At 37.5% G+C, this 17,516-nt stretch overlaps 1 protein-coding gene across 2 annotated transcripts in view; it reads right to left on the reverse strand.

Moving 5' to 3' along the window:
* Nucleotides 1-619: 619 nt before the first annotated feature.
* IDH1 (isocitrate dehydrogenase (NADP(+)) 1) overlaps nucleotides 620-17,516 on the reverse strand; it is a 28,139-nt gene continuing 11,242 nt past the window's right edge. For both annotated transcript variants that reach the window (XM_044670695.1, XM_044670696.1), the window contains exons 5-10: nucleotides 16,399-16,576; nucleotides 13,464-13,615; nucleotides 6,661-6,801; nucleotides 5,006-5,168; nucleotides 1,573-1,699; nucleotides 620-1,306 (exon numbers count right to left, since the gene is read on the reverse strand). In XM_044670695.1, the coding sequence (XP_044526630.1) occupies nucleotides 1,609-1,699; nucleotides 5,006-5,168; nucleotides 6,661-6,801; nucleotides 13,464-13,615; nucleotides 16,399-16,576 (725 nt within the window). In that variant the 3' untranslated portion in view covers nucleotides 620-1,306; nucleotides 1,573-1,608. The remainder of the gene's footprint in view (nucleotides 1,307-1,572; nucleotides 1,700-5,005; nucleotides 5,169-6,660; nucleotides 6,802-13,463; nucleotides 13,616-16,398; nucleotides 16,577-17,516) is intronic.

Consider the following 17,516-nt stretch of genomic DNA (forward strand, 5'->3'; position numbering starts at 1 on the left):
TACTCCCACTCTTCTTACTATTGCCATTACTTTATTCTTCCTACTATTGCCATTGCTCTTATTCTTCCTACTATTGCTAATCTTCTTACTCTTCCTCCTATTACCATGACTTTATTCTTCCTACTATTACTATTACTCTACTTCTCCAACTATTACTATTAGTCCTTTGGAAATCTAAGTAACAAAGAGCAGACCCCAAATGTGCAGGCAGTTAATGAGCCCAGAAGCCACCTGATATATATATATATATATATATATATATTTTAAACCCTTGGCTCCAAGGCAGAAGAGTGGTAAGGGTAGGCAACAGGGGTCAAGTGACTTGCCCAGGGTCACACAGCTGGGAAGTGGCTGAGGCCAGATTTGAACCTAGGACCTCCCATCTCTAGGCCTGACTCTCAATCCACTGAGCTACCCAGCTGCCCCCCCACCTGATATATTTAAAAAGTGCAACAGTTATCCTGCAAGGCTCTGAGATTTCTTTGCAAATCAAGTTACAAATAGCAGAGAGATAAATAGGTTCTTGTTTGTTAAGTGAGACCAGACTATAGAATTCACTCAGGACTCATATGCCTCCCTCCTTCCTAACTTAGTAAAGAACTGACTGAGGAACAAAAGATTAGAGAAAACAATTTTACTGGGATATTCTCAACATAATGACTTCTGTGATGTCAAACATTTGTGATAACAATAAGTAATTGTATTCCTTGACTCCTTAAGACTCAGAAGAACAAAAACCAGTTATTAGGATTTAATTTTAATTCCAATTACATTACAGTTCAGACAAAGACCAGGGTGAGACTAGTGTTTAACAATAATTCTAAAACATTACAGTTATACAAAAGAAATAAACAGGCTTGTAGGGATCCAAAAAAAAGCAGCTTGTTTTATTGCACCTGGGTGAAATATGCCATTGGATAGCATAAACCTTATTGCACCACATAAGGAAAGGAGGGCAATCTGCATGTCACCATTGTCCAAAAATCCTAACTCATGTGGGCACTGTTAAAAAAAAAGTTTCCATCTCTAAAATTCAACAAAAGCTCTTTGTAACTGCTAAAGAAGCCTTAACATGGCTTCCTTACAGTAATGCTTTAACTCTTGATTCACACAGAAATCCACTTTGTCAAGTTTATTTTCACATGATGCAATATCTGCTAACACCAGAACCATCCAGTGACCTGGTCCACAAGTAAGGCCAGGAAGGGTGGAACATTAGGTCTTATTTATACTGCTCTTACAACACAGTACCATGGCTGCCGTTTCTCCTTTCATATTAAATGTTCTTGATTTTGGTCATCTATTTCTGGGTACAAGGAAAAGTGACAGTGAGAATAAAAACAACCAGAGAAAAATCAGTTAGAAAGTAATTCCTTGGCTCCCGTATATATAAAAAAGTTCTCCCGTCACATGAAATGTGGCAGGTAAACTGGAAGTAGGTACAGAAACCACATTATAAAAAAGATTGTAAACTCATAGAAAAGATAACTTGTCTAGAGAAATTACAAAATTGATTTTCTTTAAACATTGAGTGTCATACAGAAAAAATTGTAAACCAAAGAAACTAGTTACCCCAATGGGCAGCCTCTTTGTTAAGCAGACGTGTTATTAAAGTTTAGCTTGTGCTAGTTTGGCCTTCAAGTTTTCTGCAAGTTTGTCCATGAACTCAAATGTATTCAGGTAGTCAGATCGCTGTATGCTAAAGGATGAAGAAAAAACAAAACAAAGTATAAAACATTCAGTATGACTTAGTCATATAGTAGTAACCCTATATCTGAGGGAGGAGTAAAAAAATGCTAGGAACAAATACACTAAAAAATTCTCAGATTAGACCAGTATCTTACACCCTATACCAAGATATGGTCAAAACAGATATATGATTTAGCTAAAAAGAGTGATACCATAACTAAATTAAGGGAAAACAGGATAGTTTATCTGGCAGATCTTTGGGGAAGGGGAGAATTTATGACCAAACGAGATAGACTATTATAAGATATAAAATGAATAATTTTGATTATATTAAATTAAAAAGCTTTTGTGCAAATAAATCTAACCAATATTAGAAGGGAACAACAAACTGAGAAAAGTCTTATAACAAACGTCTCTGATAAAGGGTCTAATTTCTCAAACTTATAAAGAACTAAGTCAAATTTATAAGAATACAAGCCATTCCTCAATTGACAAATGGTCAAAGAGTATGAACGAGCAATCTGAACAAGATGAAAAAATCAAAGCCATCAATAATCATATGAAAAAATATTCTAAATCACTCTTGATTAGAGAAATACAAATTAAAACAACACTGAGGTACCACCTCACACCTACCAGATTGGCCAATATGGCAATAAAGGAAACTGGTAAATGTTGGCGGGGATGTGGCAAAATTGGGACACTAATGAATTGCTGGTGGAGTTGTGAACTGATCCAGCCATTCTGGAGGGCAATTTGGAACTTTACCCAAGGGACTATAAAATTGCATATACCCTTTGATCCAGTAAATGAGATAATAAAAAAGGGGAAAAGATCTACTTGTACAAAAATATTTATAGCTGCTCTTTTTGTGATGGCAAAGAATTGGAAATTGAGGGGATGTCCATCAAATGGGGAATGGCTGAACAAATCATGAAACATGTTGGTAATGGAAAACTACTGTGTTATAAGAAATGATAAGCAAAATGATTTCAGAAAAAGCTGGAAAGATCTGCAGGAATTGATGCAGAGCAAAATAAACAGAACTGGGAGAACATTGTACACAACAACAGCAATATTGGATGATGATTATCTGCGAAAACTTGGCTACTCTCAGTAATGCAATGATCTGGGACAATCTTGAAAGACTTATGATAGGATACGCTCTCCAACTCCAGAGAAAGAACTGTTGTAGCTGTCTTTCACATCAGTGTGTTTTTGGTTGGGGTTTTAGTTACATATAAATTTGCTCTTACAACAATGGCCAACGCGGAATTGTGTTTTGCATGACAATAAAAAAAAGGAAAAAATTCTCCAAATTATCCTATATATGTCTTGTTTGTACATTATTGTTTTCATGTTGTTTCTCTTTTTGGATTGCGAGCTCCCCAAGGGTAGGGACTTTCTAGCCTTAGCCCTTAGGACAATGCTTGATAGATACATAGTAGGTACTTAATAAATGACTGACTTTGTGACAAAGATCCCAAATGAGGTGAGGTAAGAAGATCAAATGCCTAGTCACTATATTATTTGTGGTTCTATAGTCCATAGTAACACCACTGGATACTGACTTATTTCTACCTTAACTCTGAACTTCTTTGTCCTTTAGGTCAAATTACTAAAACAGTCTAGCTACAATTCAGCTAGATAGATAATGATCATAATGTTGGAGGCTGAGGGACACATCTATTTTGGCCGTTACACTTAAGTCTGCCCTCTACTGCCCTTTTACTCATAAGCCAGGAAGTTTTCCACCTGTCCCTGGAATCATTGCAGGAATTACATTTCCATCACAAGTAAATGTCCCTGACATGACAGTGGACTGCGCTAACCCTCAAAAACCAAGTAGGTACTTTCTGGAACAACCTGTTTTGTATCACAATGCAGGAATAAGAGGATTTCAAAAATTCACTATTGTCACAGTAGCACAGAAGCGTTTTTTTAAGTAAAAGGGACTTGGTGGTTAGTTGTTCCTTCATTATTGCTGGTATTCAAACCATTTCTGGCACTATCTGTTACAGATTGTGGTTACAGTCCTGTTAACTTCCTGAGGAGGAATCATTATGGATGTAGTGATTAGGATGGAGAACATTTCTATCAGCCAGTGAATGTAGTTCATGGCAAGCAATTACTACTGTATGTACATTCGACTACTTAACAGACATTAATGTCAGACCTACTTAATGAGAAGGCGATATTTAGTAAGTTACCCTGTACTGAAATTGCTTAGAAAATCTTGCCGTTTACTCATCTGCTAAATGGGAGGCTTAATGAGATTGTGCTAAGATCTTTCTCCCTATGATACCAGATGTAATTAAGTAGGATTGGACAAACAGATGTTTTTCAAGTAAATAAACTGCACAAAAATACCACCCTCTTTATTTTTCTTTCCTGGTTTTTTTTTTTTTCTTGATTTTATGGACTTTAAAATCATGCCTTTATGGACTACCATCACATCTTGGAACTTTTCTCAGGGATTAGAGCCTTCTTGCCCTGGAACCTCCTATCACCCCTATGGAATTCTAATCATGGAATATCCCTTTGCAAAGGCTGCCTTTCCCATCTCTCATTTTTGTGGATGGACGTAGGCTAACCTTCCAGTTCATGACTTTTTGGATTTAAATCATGCCCCTAGGAGGGACCTCCCACCTCCCCATTCCTCCCATCCAGCCCCCCACATTTCTCAGCTTCTTTTTGTGTATTATATTCCTCCATTAGAATATAAGATCCTTGAGAGTAGGAAATATTTTTCTTTCAGATCCTATTTGGACGTCAGCACTTAGCTGAATGTTTGCATCTTTACTAACTTCCACAGTGTATTTTTTAGTATGACACCTTATACTCCAGGGCATCTGTGAGCTTATCAAGATGGGTGTCCTCTCCAACAATGAAGATTACACCCCATTCCCTGCCTGCCCATCCCATGCAACTCTTGTCTATGAACTTCCATAATTCTACCACAGGGAGTCCACACAATGTGCTGGGGTCCTTCTATCTCTGTCTAGCATCTTACAGTTTAGTGAATACTTTCATATTCATTATCTCATTGGATCTATATAATAATCATGTGAAGCAAGGAGGGAGGTACTACCTTTACTCCCATCCCCAATTTACAGATTAAAAAACTAAGGCTCTGATTAACTGATTTATCCATATTTGCAAAGGTATAGATAAGAAGGCCAGGACTTGGAGACATCCTGACTTTCTATCATATAATAATTAGTAAAATTTCAATGAACATTACTGTTCTAGGTCAAGTTTTGTTTCAGGCAAGGCAACACTTCCAAATGAGAAAAGAAGGGGAGTTCCCACTTACTTGGGTAAACCTTTAATACAGGCAGCTAAATCCTTGGTCATGAAGCCAGATTCAATGGTCTCAATACAAACTTCTTCCAAAACTGTTGCAAATACACCCAGCTCCTTATTGTTATCTAGTTTAGCACGGTGAGCTAACCCTCTGGTCCAGGCAAAAATGGAGGCTAGGTAAGAAAAGAATAAGGTTTGGTAGTAGAAGGGTTTAGATGTAGTGTAATTCATGGAAGTCCGGAGTATTTCCCAGAAAACATTAAATGCCAACTTTTAAAAAGGTTTATGATAGGGGTAGCTGGGTAGCTCAGTGGATTGAGAGCCAGGCCTAGAGATGGGAGGTCCTAGGTTCAAATCTGACCTCAAACACTTCCCAGCCGTGTGACCCTGGGCAAGTCACTTGACCCCCATTGCCTACCCTTACCACTCTTCTGCCTTGGAACCAATATTTAATATTTATTGTAAGACAAAAGGTAAGGGTTTTAAAAAAAGGTTCATTACTTTTTCAAAGAGAGATAAACCCACAGAGAATTCAATTTAAATTTTCAAATATATTTTTATATGAGGTTTCAATTTTTTTCTTAAAACCTTTACCTTCGGTCTTAGAATTGAGCTGAAGTATCATTTCCAAGGCAGAAGAATGGTAATGGCGAGGCAACTGGGGTTAAGTGACTTGTGCAGGGGTCACAAGTTGGAAGCTTCTGAGGCCATATTTGAACCCAGGACTTCCCATCTCCAGGCTTGGTTCTCTATCCACTGTACCACCTTCTGCCGCTAAAGCCTAAACCAATTTTTTTCTTTCTTTTTTAAACCCTTATACTTTTTTAGAATAGATGCTTAAGTAATGGTTCCAAGGCTAGGGCTAGACAATTGGAGTTAAGTGATTTGTCACATAACTAGGAAGTGTCTGAGGTCACATTTGAACCCAGATCTTCCTTACTCTATCCTCCTGAGCCACGTAGCTGCCTCCTGGTTTCTTTTCTCTTTAAGAGAGGTTCATACATGTAAAACCCAGTGGAACTGCACATTGGCTATGGGAGGGGGATGGAAGGAGGGGAGGGAGAAAACATGAATCATGTAACCATGGAAAATTTTTCTTAATCAATAAAATTAAATTAAAAAAAAAATAAAAGAGGTTCATCTGGAACATGGCATCAGTAACAGTCCATTTTCCACTCTGGTATATTTAATGTTGGACATTCAGGGTATATAATAAGTCGGAAGGGGTTAGCCTCTCTTCTTTATACTGCCCATATCTGTTCCCTTCCTTCAGGCTACAATTTCTCTTCTGAGAGTTGCCCTTGAAACTAGAATGGTAGAATATATCCAGGTGGCATTTAAAGGCTTAGCTTCATGCTCCCTTCTCCTGAGGAGAAGCAGGATAATTAATCATTCTTTTGGTACACATATGTATGGGTGTGTACATGTACATATATGTTAGCACAGAAACATGGACAATGAATGAATGTCAAGAGAATAAGACAATGGCTAAAAGAACTCTTATGACCTGGGACCAATCCAAAGGTGAGTATAAAGTAACATTTAAGTCAGAGATACGTTGACAACTTCGTACGAGGAATCTTTAAACAAAAAGGAATCATTTTCAGTTTTAAAGATCAGAGCCAAAAATAGATCTGGCCAAAAATAGAACGCAGGGCATCTTACCAATGGGATTGGTGGAAGTCTCTTGCCCTTTCTGGTACAGGCGGTAGTGACGAGTTACCGTACCATGGGCAGCTTCTGCCTCCACTGTCTTGCCATCTGGGCAGATTAGCACGCTAGTCATCATTCCCAGAGATCCATAGCCTGCAAGTGATAAAACACAGGGTGTCAAGTTCATATAAAAATAGCATCACTGAGCTGTGGTAGAAAAAGGATGGGAGGGAAGGGAGAGTTGGGGTAGGGATATAAAAAGACCAAAAGAAATAATTTCCCTTGCCATGCTAGTGATATTCATAGACATGCTATGGCTTATGGGATCATCACTAGGGTGAGCAATCTAGGTAAAGCAAAAGTTAAAATGTTCAAGAATTGTATTCCTTTGGTGACATAGAATTGACTAAACTGAGAACCCAGTTAACAAGAATTAAAATAGAAAAATATAAGAAAACATTGCTAATAATACCTGTATTTAAAAGCCAATATAACTAATTCCCCTTCCTATTCAAGAGATGGTATAGCATAGTAGAGAGAGAACTAGAAGTCATGAAATCTTGGCTGCAGTCCTGACTCTTACACATCCTAGCTCTGTGACTCCAAGGAATAAGCCTCTTAACTTTAGTCCTCTTCTATCTTAGTTCCTTCTGTAACTGGGTAATCCACTGTATCTCTCTGGGTCTCAGTTTCTTTCTTTGGAAGACAAGGGCACTGACTGCTGCTAGATAGAAATATCACAGTGGCATAATTGTGCTAAAAGTAACTTTAGTAACTTTTTGTATATAATTCTAAATTGCTTTCCAGAGTGGTTCACTCATTCACAGGTCTACCCACAGTTTCTTTACGATTTATCATTTTCCTTTTTTTTTTTTTTTTTTGGGCATATTTGCCACTCTGATGAGTGTGGGATAGAATCTAAGAATTGTTTTAGTGTACATTTTTCTAATATTAATGATTTGGAACATCTTTTCATTTGACTATAGGTAGACTGAGTTTCTTCCCTTGAAAACTATCCATATCTTTAGACCTTTTTATCAGTTGGGGAATGGCTCTTTATTTTCTATAAATTTGAATCCGTTTCTTATATAACTTGGAAGTAAGACTTTTATTCAGAGAAAGTTGCTGCAAAGATTTTTTCCCCCCAGTTAATTATTTCCTTGGAATCTTAGCTTTATACTTTACTATAGTCAATAAAATCTAATCCATGAATAAACAAGAGCACTGGACTAGATCAGTGATTCCCAAACTTTTTTGGCCTACCACCCCCTTTCCAGAAAAAAATACTACTTATCACCCCTGGAAATTATTTTTTTAAAATTTTAATAGCAATTAATAGAAAAGATAAATGCACCTGTGGCCATCACCACCCCACCTGGATTGCTACAGCACCCACCAGTGGGCGGTGGTGCCCACTTTGGGAATCACTAGACTAGATGATCTCTAAGCACTCTTCCAGCTTTATATTCATGATCCTATTGCCAGCATCTTTTGATTTCAAGTAGCAGTTACTATTTTCACAACACTTTACTACACATTTTGAATGAGCTACATGATACCTTTACACAGAAATGGCTAACCCTTCTCTCCTCTCTCTATATCATATTGCACTACTAGACACCATTTCTTCCCGTCGAAAGCTATTACATCACTTGGAGTTGTGTTCTAAAGTAAATTTGTATTATTGCTGGGACAAATTTCTAATGGCACCGTAGACCTTCATCTTCCACGTGCTTCTGATGTACTCCACATACTTCTGACATACTATTTACTTAGATACTACCCAACTTGCCATAATTATGCAATTATTGCTTCAAATAAATGTACTAATTATATTCTAAGATTCTACTTTTGAGAATCCTACATGACTCTTAGTATTAAAGCAGAGATGTTGGATGGAACAGATGCAGTTGTTTGAAAAGTCAAATGAAAGGTTTGTGGCAGGTCCAAAGATAACCTTCAAAAAGAAAGGCTATAACTCTGTTAACCCTGGTTTATTTAGCAGCAAAAGCACTTAGCAGCATTTTTTACATAATAAACTCTAAGGGTGTCTTTTCGTATATATTTTTTTAACCCTAACCCAATGTCTTAAGTCAGAGGACCAGAAAGGGAAGGCAATTGGGACTAAATGACTTGCCCAGGGTCACATAGCTAGGAAGTCTCTGAGGCCAGATTTGAACCTCTTTATTTTAGGTCTAATGCTCTAGCCACTGTGCTACCTAGCTTCCTCTGATGTCTTTTGTATTTACATCATTGTCATTTTCAGATAGGCTGCTCTGATACTCAAACCTCCTCTTGTAATAAGAGGAAATCAGCTGACTATGTCTGAGAGCATATGCAGTGCTCTGCATCCATATTCCTTCCACCTTTCTAATGAAAGAAAAGAGTGCTTGTGTGTGGGGCACATTGATCACTACAATTACTTAGTATTTGGCTTCATTTACAGTTCTGTTAAATCACAAAATGGTAGACAATGCTCATTTTTAATCTTTTCTGCTTACTTTACCAGTTTATTATGTCTTTCCACATTTCTATTAATTCTTTACATTTAGCATTTCTTATGGCCTAATAATATTCAACTGCATTAATAAATCATAATTTGTTTATAATTTATATCTAAAGTGATACATGTTTTGCTTTCATTTTTTTTGGCTACCACAAAAAGTATATATTTGGGTATATGGGTATATATGGATCTTATTTTTGATTTCCTTAGGGCTGTGTTGGTGAACCTATAGCACGCATACTGGCTCCTTTTCCCCTCTCCACACACATCTAAGGACATTTCTCACATTACCCCCTCTGCCCAGCAGCCCAATGGGAGCATTTCCTACCTCCCCTGTCTGGGATAAGATGGGGGAGGGGGATTCACATGGGTGTGAGGGTTGCAGTTATGGAGAGGTTAACTCTGGGATAAAGAGTATAAACAGTTCAGTGACTTTTCTCAAATAATTCCATTATTGTTTACCAGAATAGTTTGTCCAATTCATGGCCCCACTGATAGCTTATCAGTGTTTGTCTTCCTGAAGCATTTTGGTAAAAAGGTAACAACAGAAATAGCTGGTTTAATTTCTATTTCTCTTGTTAATAGTGATTTGCTGATGTCCTTTGATCACTTATCTGATAAAGAGAATGGATCAAATGATCATAGATTTAGATCTGGAAGGAACCTTAAAGAGCAAATAGTCTAACCCTCTCATTTTATGGATGGGAAAGCAGGCAAGGAGAAGTTATTACTTAACAAAGGCAACAAAGGTATCAGAGATTGGACCTAGCCTAAGTCAATGTTCCAAATCTAGTTCCCTTTCCACTGTTTCATTCTGATTCTATGGCTCTTGGTCTTATGTGTATATGTCTATTTCCAATTTTTATTCCAGGTATCAAACTTCTTATCAGAGATATTTGAACCAAAGACATTTCTTATTTGACAGTTTCCCTCCTTATTCTATAAGGGGAAAAAATTTAAACCCTTACCTTATGCATTGCAATTGTAAGAAGGAAATTTATATATATGGTGTGGTCGCCAGGAATCAATCAGATCTAGATTGATTCCATAACTAAAATAGACCCAAGTCAGAATGGGTTTTATGGTAATTTATTTACAATTAGGAAGGTTGAAGATAGGGAAAGAGAGGGAGAAAAACTCTGGTCCGGACCAGCAGAGGTCCAGACAGGGTGAGAGTTAAAAGATTAATTAAACTAGGCTACTAGTCACAAGGCCTTTGCAATTAGAGAGGCAAAGATGCTTCCTTGAGGTAGAGACTCTGGAAACACCAAGGTAGGCGAAAGGAAGTCAGCCTAACTTGCCCACGTGACAATTCAGAGGAGAAGCTGCCTGAGGTCTCAGCAGAGATCCTTCAGCACCAAGTTCAAAGCGCCAACTGCCTTAACAGGAAATTACCATCATATTTGAAGGATAGCCTCTTCTGTCACTTCCCGGAGGTCCACCTCTAATTCAAGTGGACAAATGGCAGCCTCAACACTGTTTTGGATTGCCCAAAGGGCAGTCCCTTGTTCTTGATTTGCTACTTATTGTCACGTGTGGGTAACTCATCTCCCCTCCCCACTAAGGGAGGTGGGGATGACATTATCTCTGGTGGCTAGAGTCTAACTATGAATGGGCTTGAGCTAATTCCATTTACACACAATTAATAGGCAGAAGAATGGTAAGGGCTAGGAAACCTACCCAAGTTTCCTACTGGCCACTTACCCAAGGTCACACAGCTGGGAAGTGTCTGGGGCCATATTTGAATCCAGGATGTCCCATCTCTATGCCTGGCTCTTAATCCACTGAGCCACCCAGCTGCCCCTTCCCTCCTTATTCCAGCTACATTTTGCCTGAGTATAAGTTTTTAGATTTTTATGCATGAGATTATGCAAATGTGTTCTCTTTTATAATTACCATTCTCCCTTGTTTAAGAATTCTGCCCCATACACAATTTTGAGAGGTATCATTTTCTATTCTCTATTCTTAAAATAATGACATGATTAAAAATATTTAGTTATTTACTTGGAGCTTATGATGGTATATAATATATTTGCTTAAACTTTCTGCCAAACTGCTTTCTAGTTTTCTCTGCGGTTGTCAGTAGGAGTTTTCCTCCTTAATGTTCTTAGGTTTATGGTATGGGCTGGACTACTGTATTCAGTTATTTCTGAGTCTTACTTACCTATTCAATTCCACTGCTAACAATGGGAGGTGCAACTGCTTCTATTTGCAAGCCTTCCTGAGCACTTGGGGTCTACTCATTTCAGTTTTTTTCTTTTTTATCAGTATATTACCAGGGAATGATTGGTACAGTTATTTCAGACTTCTCTAAATTTAAGTAATTAGAGAGCTAGCTAAAACTTTTATGACATTTATTTCCCAAGTAATAATTTTTTTGCTGTATTTTGAATTTAGATTATTATTAAACTATTACATCATTATTCAATTTACTATTTCATATACTGTTTAAATCACTACTAATCTCTTATCAAGTCACTTTCTTAAATCACTACTCAAAAGAATCTGTTTGAAGAAAATATATCTTTTATCTTTTTTATATTTTAAAACCCCATACCTTCTGCCTTGAAATCAATACCGTGATTGATTTCAAGGTGGAAAAACAGTAAAGACTAGGCAGTTGAGGTTAAGTAACTTGCCCAGGGGTCACATAGTTAGGAAGTATCTGAGGCAAGATTTGAACCCAGGACCTTCCATTTCTAGGTCTGGTTCTCAATCCACTGAACCACCTAGTTGCCCATGGAATATATCTTTACTATAGAACAACTGATTATAAATAAAATGCTTTCGTGCAAACTCATTTGTCTCTTCACAAAAGATGCCCAATGCTCTTTCTAATTCTCCTACCACTCAATATGGACTGGTATTGAGGACCAAGCCATAACTAAAGAGTTACTGTGACTGGAGAAAACTCAATGGGGGATACAGGGTAAGTTATACCATGACTTATTTTATAAAGGTGTCAGATAGCTGGCCTTTGGCTCACAATATTCCTGAGTGTAGCCTGAACCAGATTAAAATGTAATTGGAAATTATTTAACAAAATAAATAAGAATACAATAAAAGTTACATTTTAAAAATGAATCAACATACAATTTGCAGAGTTCTTTAGGTACAAATTAACATTCAGATCTTGTGGCAGCAGTTCAGGGTATAGACTGACTATGGGTATATCCCTGTGAAAGTTTAGCTGGAGGCAGACCTTGGGAGGAGACTATGATAAAGAAAGCCAACTGTGGTGGCCCAGGGCAGTTGCAACTCCACATCAGAACTCTGGGGACAGAATTCCACTCCCCTGTGCTAATTATCACTCTAATGAGGTCTCAGGGATCAAAATAAGGAGAAGAGAGAGCCAGCTGGAATATATTTTAGTACCTTATCTTTTTTCAAGAAACCTTTGGTAAATTTTACTTTCTAGTTGTATCACTGATAAATGCTTAACTGATAAAAAGAAAGGAAAATCATATTATCTCTTGGTTAAAAGCAAAGCACACTGAAGGCCCTGGAGTGAGTGAGTGTGTGTGTGTGTGTATGTGTGTGTCTGTGAGAGAGAGAGTGGGGGAGAGAGAGAGAGAGAGTGGGGGAGAGAGAGAGAGAGAGAGAGAGAGAGAGAGAGAGAGAGAGAGAGAGAAAGAGAAAGAGAAAGAAAGAGAGAAAGAAAGAAAAAAAGAGAGAAAGAAAGAGAGAGAGAATAAAAGAGTCTATTCTTTTCTTTCTAAGTATTTGGGAGCATCTGAAACTGAAAAACAAAAACAAGCCTTTAGTACTATAAACCTTAGTACAATAAAACAAGGCAGATTCAAGTTTTCATTGATTTACTCTCCATTATTGGTACTAAATTTTTGACACCTTAACTGTTGAAGTGTTTGCTTGCTGGCCTTTCTGTGAATTGGAATGTTCTTTCCCCAATTAAACCCTAGGTCTTAAAGCTAAACTTGAAATGAAATTTTTTTTTTGTCCCAATGAACCTATTGAGATTATTCTTGAAGTGGACCATCAGGCACCAGTGTTTGGCTGAAATGCTTCCACATCTATAACCCCTGTCACTAGTTGGTTGTGCTACTAACTCAGCAGCAAGCTAGCCAACCAAAACAATATAACCTCCAGTTAAAACCAATCAGTGACTTGGAATAATACTGTTTGGAGGCTTAGCCTATCACTTTGGTAGAAAGAGCATGAGGGAATGGACTCCTCCTTCATTCAGTTCATGACTTTTTGGGGAGTCCATTAACACATAATTCCTCCATTGCCCCAGAATTATTTATTCCTCTGCTCTGATGCTTGTCCATGCTAGTCAGAGGCTCCTCACCTTGTGCAATAGAGTCAGACTGCACATCACCATCATAGTTCTTACAGGCCCAGACAAAGCCTCCTTCTGATTTCATAGCTTGAGCTACCATGTCATCAATGAGTCTATGTTCATACCAGATCTTCTTGTCTTCAAATTGGGATTTGTAGTGCCTAGGGAATGAGAACAATACATAGAAGACCAAATTACAAGTCTGAGGGAGGTCTCTGTGTCTTGCTCTGAGAGAAAACTGAAGGAGACTCAAAAGTTAAAAAAAAAGAAGTCTTACCACTGCTATCCAGTATTTCAGTTATAAAACTAAACAGTATTTCTATCATCTATCATCTGATTGTCCAAATTTTCTGGATCATCCTGAGATCAATCCTACTCTTGTATGATGCCCAATGATCTGAATTTTCCCAGGGTATTCTATTTTGGCAATGGGTCAACAATAAAAGTATTGACAGATTTTGATAAAATATCACTATGTAAGCAGTTTCTAGTAAAACCCGATTTCACCGACAAAGGAAAAAGATATCAAGTCATTACAAAATGTTAACACACACACACACACCACTTTCTCTAAGTATTATATATGAACTCCACTGGCTTTTTTAGTTAGGGAAGGCCTTGATTCCAGCTCACTGTAACCCCTTTCCTCCTCAGTAAAGTGGGAATAATAAAATCCATTCTGCCACTATCATAGGGTGACCTAGAGGATCAAATGAAAAATCCACTCATTCCTCTGACATGCATTTACTAAGGCCTGCTAGCTACATCCTAAGAATTGTTCAAGGTACTGGAGATATGGAGACAAAAATGAGATTGTTCTTCCTCTCCAGGAAAAGCTTGCTTTCTATTGAGGGAAACAACACATACACCTAGAAAGCAAATATAATGCACAAAGCAATTTTGGAGAACATTAGCATCCCCAAATTACTGTGGGGTAGGACGATCCGGAAAGATCTTGCAGAAGAGATGGCAGCTGGGAATCCTAAAAGGTAAAGGTGTGGAGGGAGAGGAACCCAGCATGGGAGATAGACAGTTTGGAGATAGAATGTTATGTGCTAGGAACAGTGAGAAGGTCAGACTAGAGAATGTGGAAAGAAGAATAAGATACAAAAAGACTTTGAAAAGTAGGCTGGAGCCATATATATAGATTTGTCAAATGATACCTTCTCTAGTATGGGAAGGGATGGGAGGGAGAGAGATACCTGTGAACTTTAACAATGCATAAAATTTTTAAAAATCTATTAAAAAGGGGCAGCTGGGTAGCTCAGTGGAGTGAGAGTCAGGCCTAGAGACAGGAGGTCCTAGGTTCAAACCTGGCCTCAGCCACTTCCCAGCTGTGTGACCCTGGGCAAGTCACTTGACCCCCATTGCCCACCCTTACCAATCTTCCACCTATGAGACAATACACCGAAGTACAAGGGTTTAAAAAAAAATCTATTAAAAAAAAAGAAAGTGCAGTTAAAAATATTTGTTGATTATTGAATGATTTTTCAGCAAAAGTTGTCAGCTAATTTGATATCAGGATAAGGAGTAAGAGAGTCAGGGATAACTGAGGATGTGAAACTGGGTTATAGCCAGGATGGTAGTGTCCTTGATAGTGGATAAAACATCCTAGAGTCCTAGGTTCAAATCTGACCTCAGATACTTCCTAATTGTGTGACCTAGGGCAAGTCACTTAACTCCAATTGCCTACCTCTTGCCATTCTTCTGTCTTAGAAGTGATGCTAAGACAGCAAGTAAGGGGGTTTGAAAAAAAATTAAATGTTTTGATTTTAAGGGTAGCTTTAAAAATAAAAGTAACTTGAATCCATTCAAATCTCAGCTTTGAAATTTTGGATTCTTCCTTCTCTCTCAGTTTTCATATTCCACAAGTAAAGTCCAATTGATTTTTACTTCTGAAAAATGTCTTCTCCCCAACCTTCCTTCTTTCTAACTACTACATTCATGCTCATTACCACCTTCTAGACAACTGTAGATTCCTAGCAGGGATTCCCACTCTAATTCATCTTATATCCTGCTGCCAGAATAACATTTTTTTTTCATGCATGGATCTAATTATATTCTGTTACTGTTTAAATATCTTCAATGGTTCTTTACCACCCAACACAATCTTCGTTGCCTGGCATTTTAGGACTCCATAATGTGGAACTGCCCTACCTTTCAGTTTTCTTTCCTATTGTCTCCTTCTGCATACCCCAAGTTTTAATAAAGTGGTCTACTCTTTGTCCCACAAACACACCATTTGCCCTCTTATGTCATTTTGACATATTATGTCTTATGTGACCAAGCTATTTCCCTATGCCTGGTATGTCCTTCCTCTCTTGACTCTTAATTCTATTGAAATCCTACCCAATCTTTAAAGCTCAACTGGAAAGCCAACTAGAATGCTGGGCCTGGAATCAGAAAAGACCTGAATTCAAATCCTGCCATAGATACTAGTTGGGTGATACTAGGCAAGTCACTTAACCACTCAGGCTTAGTTTCCTCATCTGTAAAATGGGGTTAATAGTAGCACCTACCTCACAGAGTATTATGAGGATTCAAATGTTTTAATATATGTAAAATGCTTTGCAAACTGTAAAGCCCTATTCAGTAGTATAATTATTCAATAAAAGCCTTATTGAAACCCCATCTTTTTTTCCCTAACCTCACATAACTCTTTGTTTTGCAATTCTCTAATGTATTTATCTGTGTTTGTTTCTTATCCCCTACCAGCCAGAGCTCAGAAAGAACAAGGATTGTGTTTTATTGAAACTTGGTAACTCCCTGACTGCAAGCAAGTAGTTACTTCATAAACATTTGATGAATGTTGTTACTGTTGAATCCTTAAGTGACAGAGGATGATGTTACTGTATTTCCCCCAAGGTAATAGAATATAAATATAAATTCTCTGCAAAAGGCACTGACTTATAAAAAGGAAAAGAAATAAAATTGTACTTATTACGTGTCATATATTTTCTGAAAGATGTCTTTAAAACGTCCATCGTATTTCTTCAGAATTGTATTTTTGGTACTCATATATAGAGGCCAGCCTTTAGTCAGAGCCATTTGGAAAGAACTGTGTGCAAAATCTGTGATTGACTGGTCAAGATTGTACATTCCCATAGCAACGCCACCACAATCTGTGGAGAGAAAGAATGAGAGGCAGAGGTGAATGAATGAGAGCAGTATAAATGAGGCTTAGCTATTTTAGGAGCCCTGTTAAAAGCTCCCCCTCCCTTCCAAGTACTTCTAGTTCTTGATGATCTGACCACTGCTAGACTTGTGAGCTGAATGAAGCTTTCTGGCTATGGTGCAGCCTTATAAAGCACACAGTAGGAAGAAAGCCAGTATTATACCAAATAGAATTTTCATTTCAGTTTTTAGAGAACACCATTTTAAATAACTGAGAAGTTATGTTAGAATGTCCTACTGACCCTGGAGTAGACAAAGAAATGCACACAGAAATGAAAATGTACTCTGTCAAACTCTCTAATCCTCACTTTCTTCAGGGGCTGAAGAAACAAAATGGATTTAATGGAATTCCTTTTTTATAAGGCCATTGTGAGATTCAAATGAAAATGTAGTGATAGAAATTTTTGAGAGATATCATTTCTTAATTTTAAAATAATTTATTGTTTGACAAGTTAAGACACTGTAACTTTGGCCAAATAACTCTCTTGACCAATCATAAGACAAATGGAAACTCCTAGCCTAAGTACTTACATGTATTTTGGAGAGTTCATTATTTAGCTCCTTCCTTAAACATCCCAAAACATCTCTAATTGGCCATCAGCTAAGTAGGAGATGGTCCATCAGACCCTCAGTCCTTCCCCAAACTGACAGGTAAAGTTTTGCAAGTATGCCAATAAAATATCATTGTCGAATTTTCCAGTTAACCAGAGCCTATGAAAGGGCCACATTCCTCAAAACAAAGAGAATGCAAAAATCTATGGACTAAGTTTTGGCTCAATTTCCCCTAATATACAGGAATTGATTTTGAGCATTTATAATCCAGTACCCTGATATAAAAAGAAAAATATAAAAAATTGAAATTAAACAATTATATATGTATATGTACAT

This window comes from Gracilinanus agilis, chromosome 3, assembly GCF_016433145.1.
Source record: "Gracilinanus agilis isolate LMUSP501 chromosome 3, AgileGrace, whole genome shotgun sequence".
NCBI lineage: Eukaryota > Metazoa > Chordata > Mammalia > Didelphimorphia > Didelphidae > Gracilinanus > Gracilinanus agilis.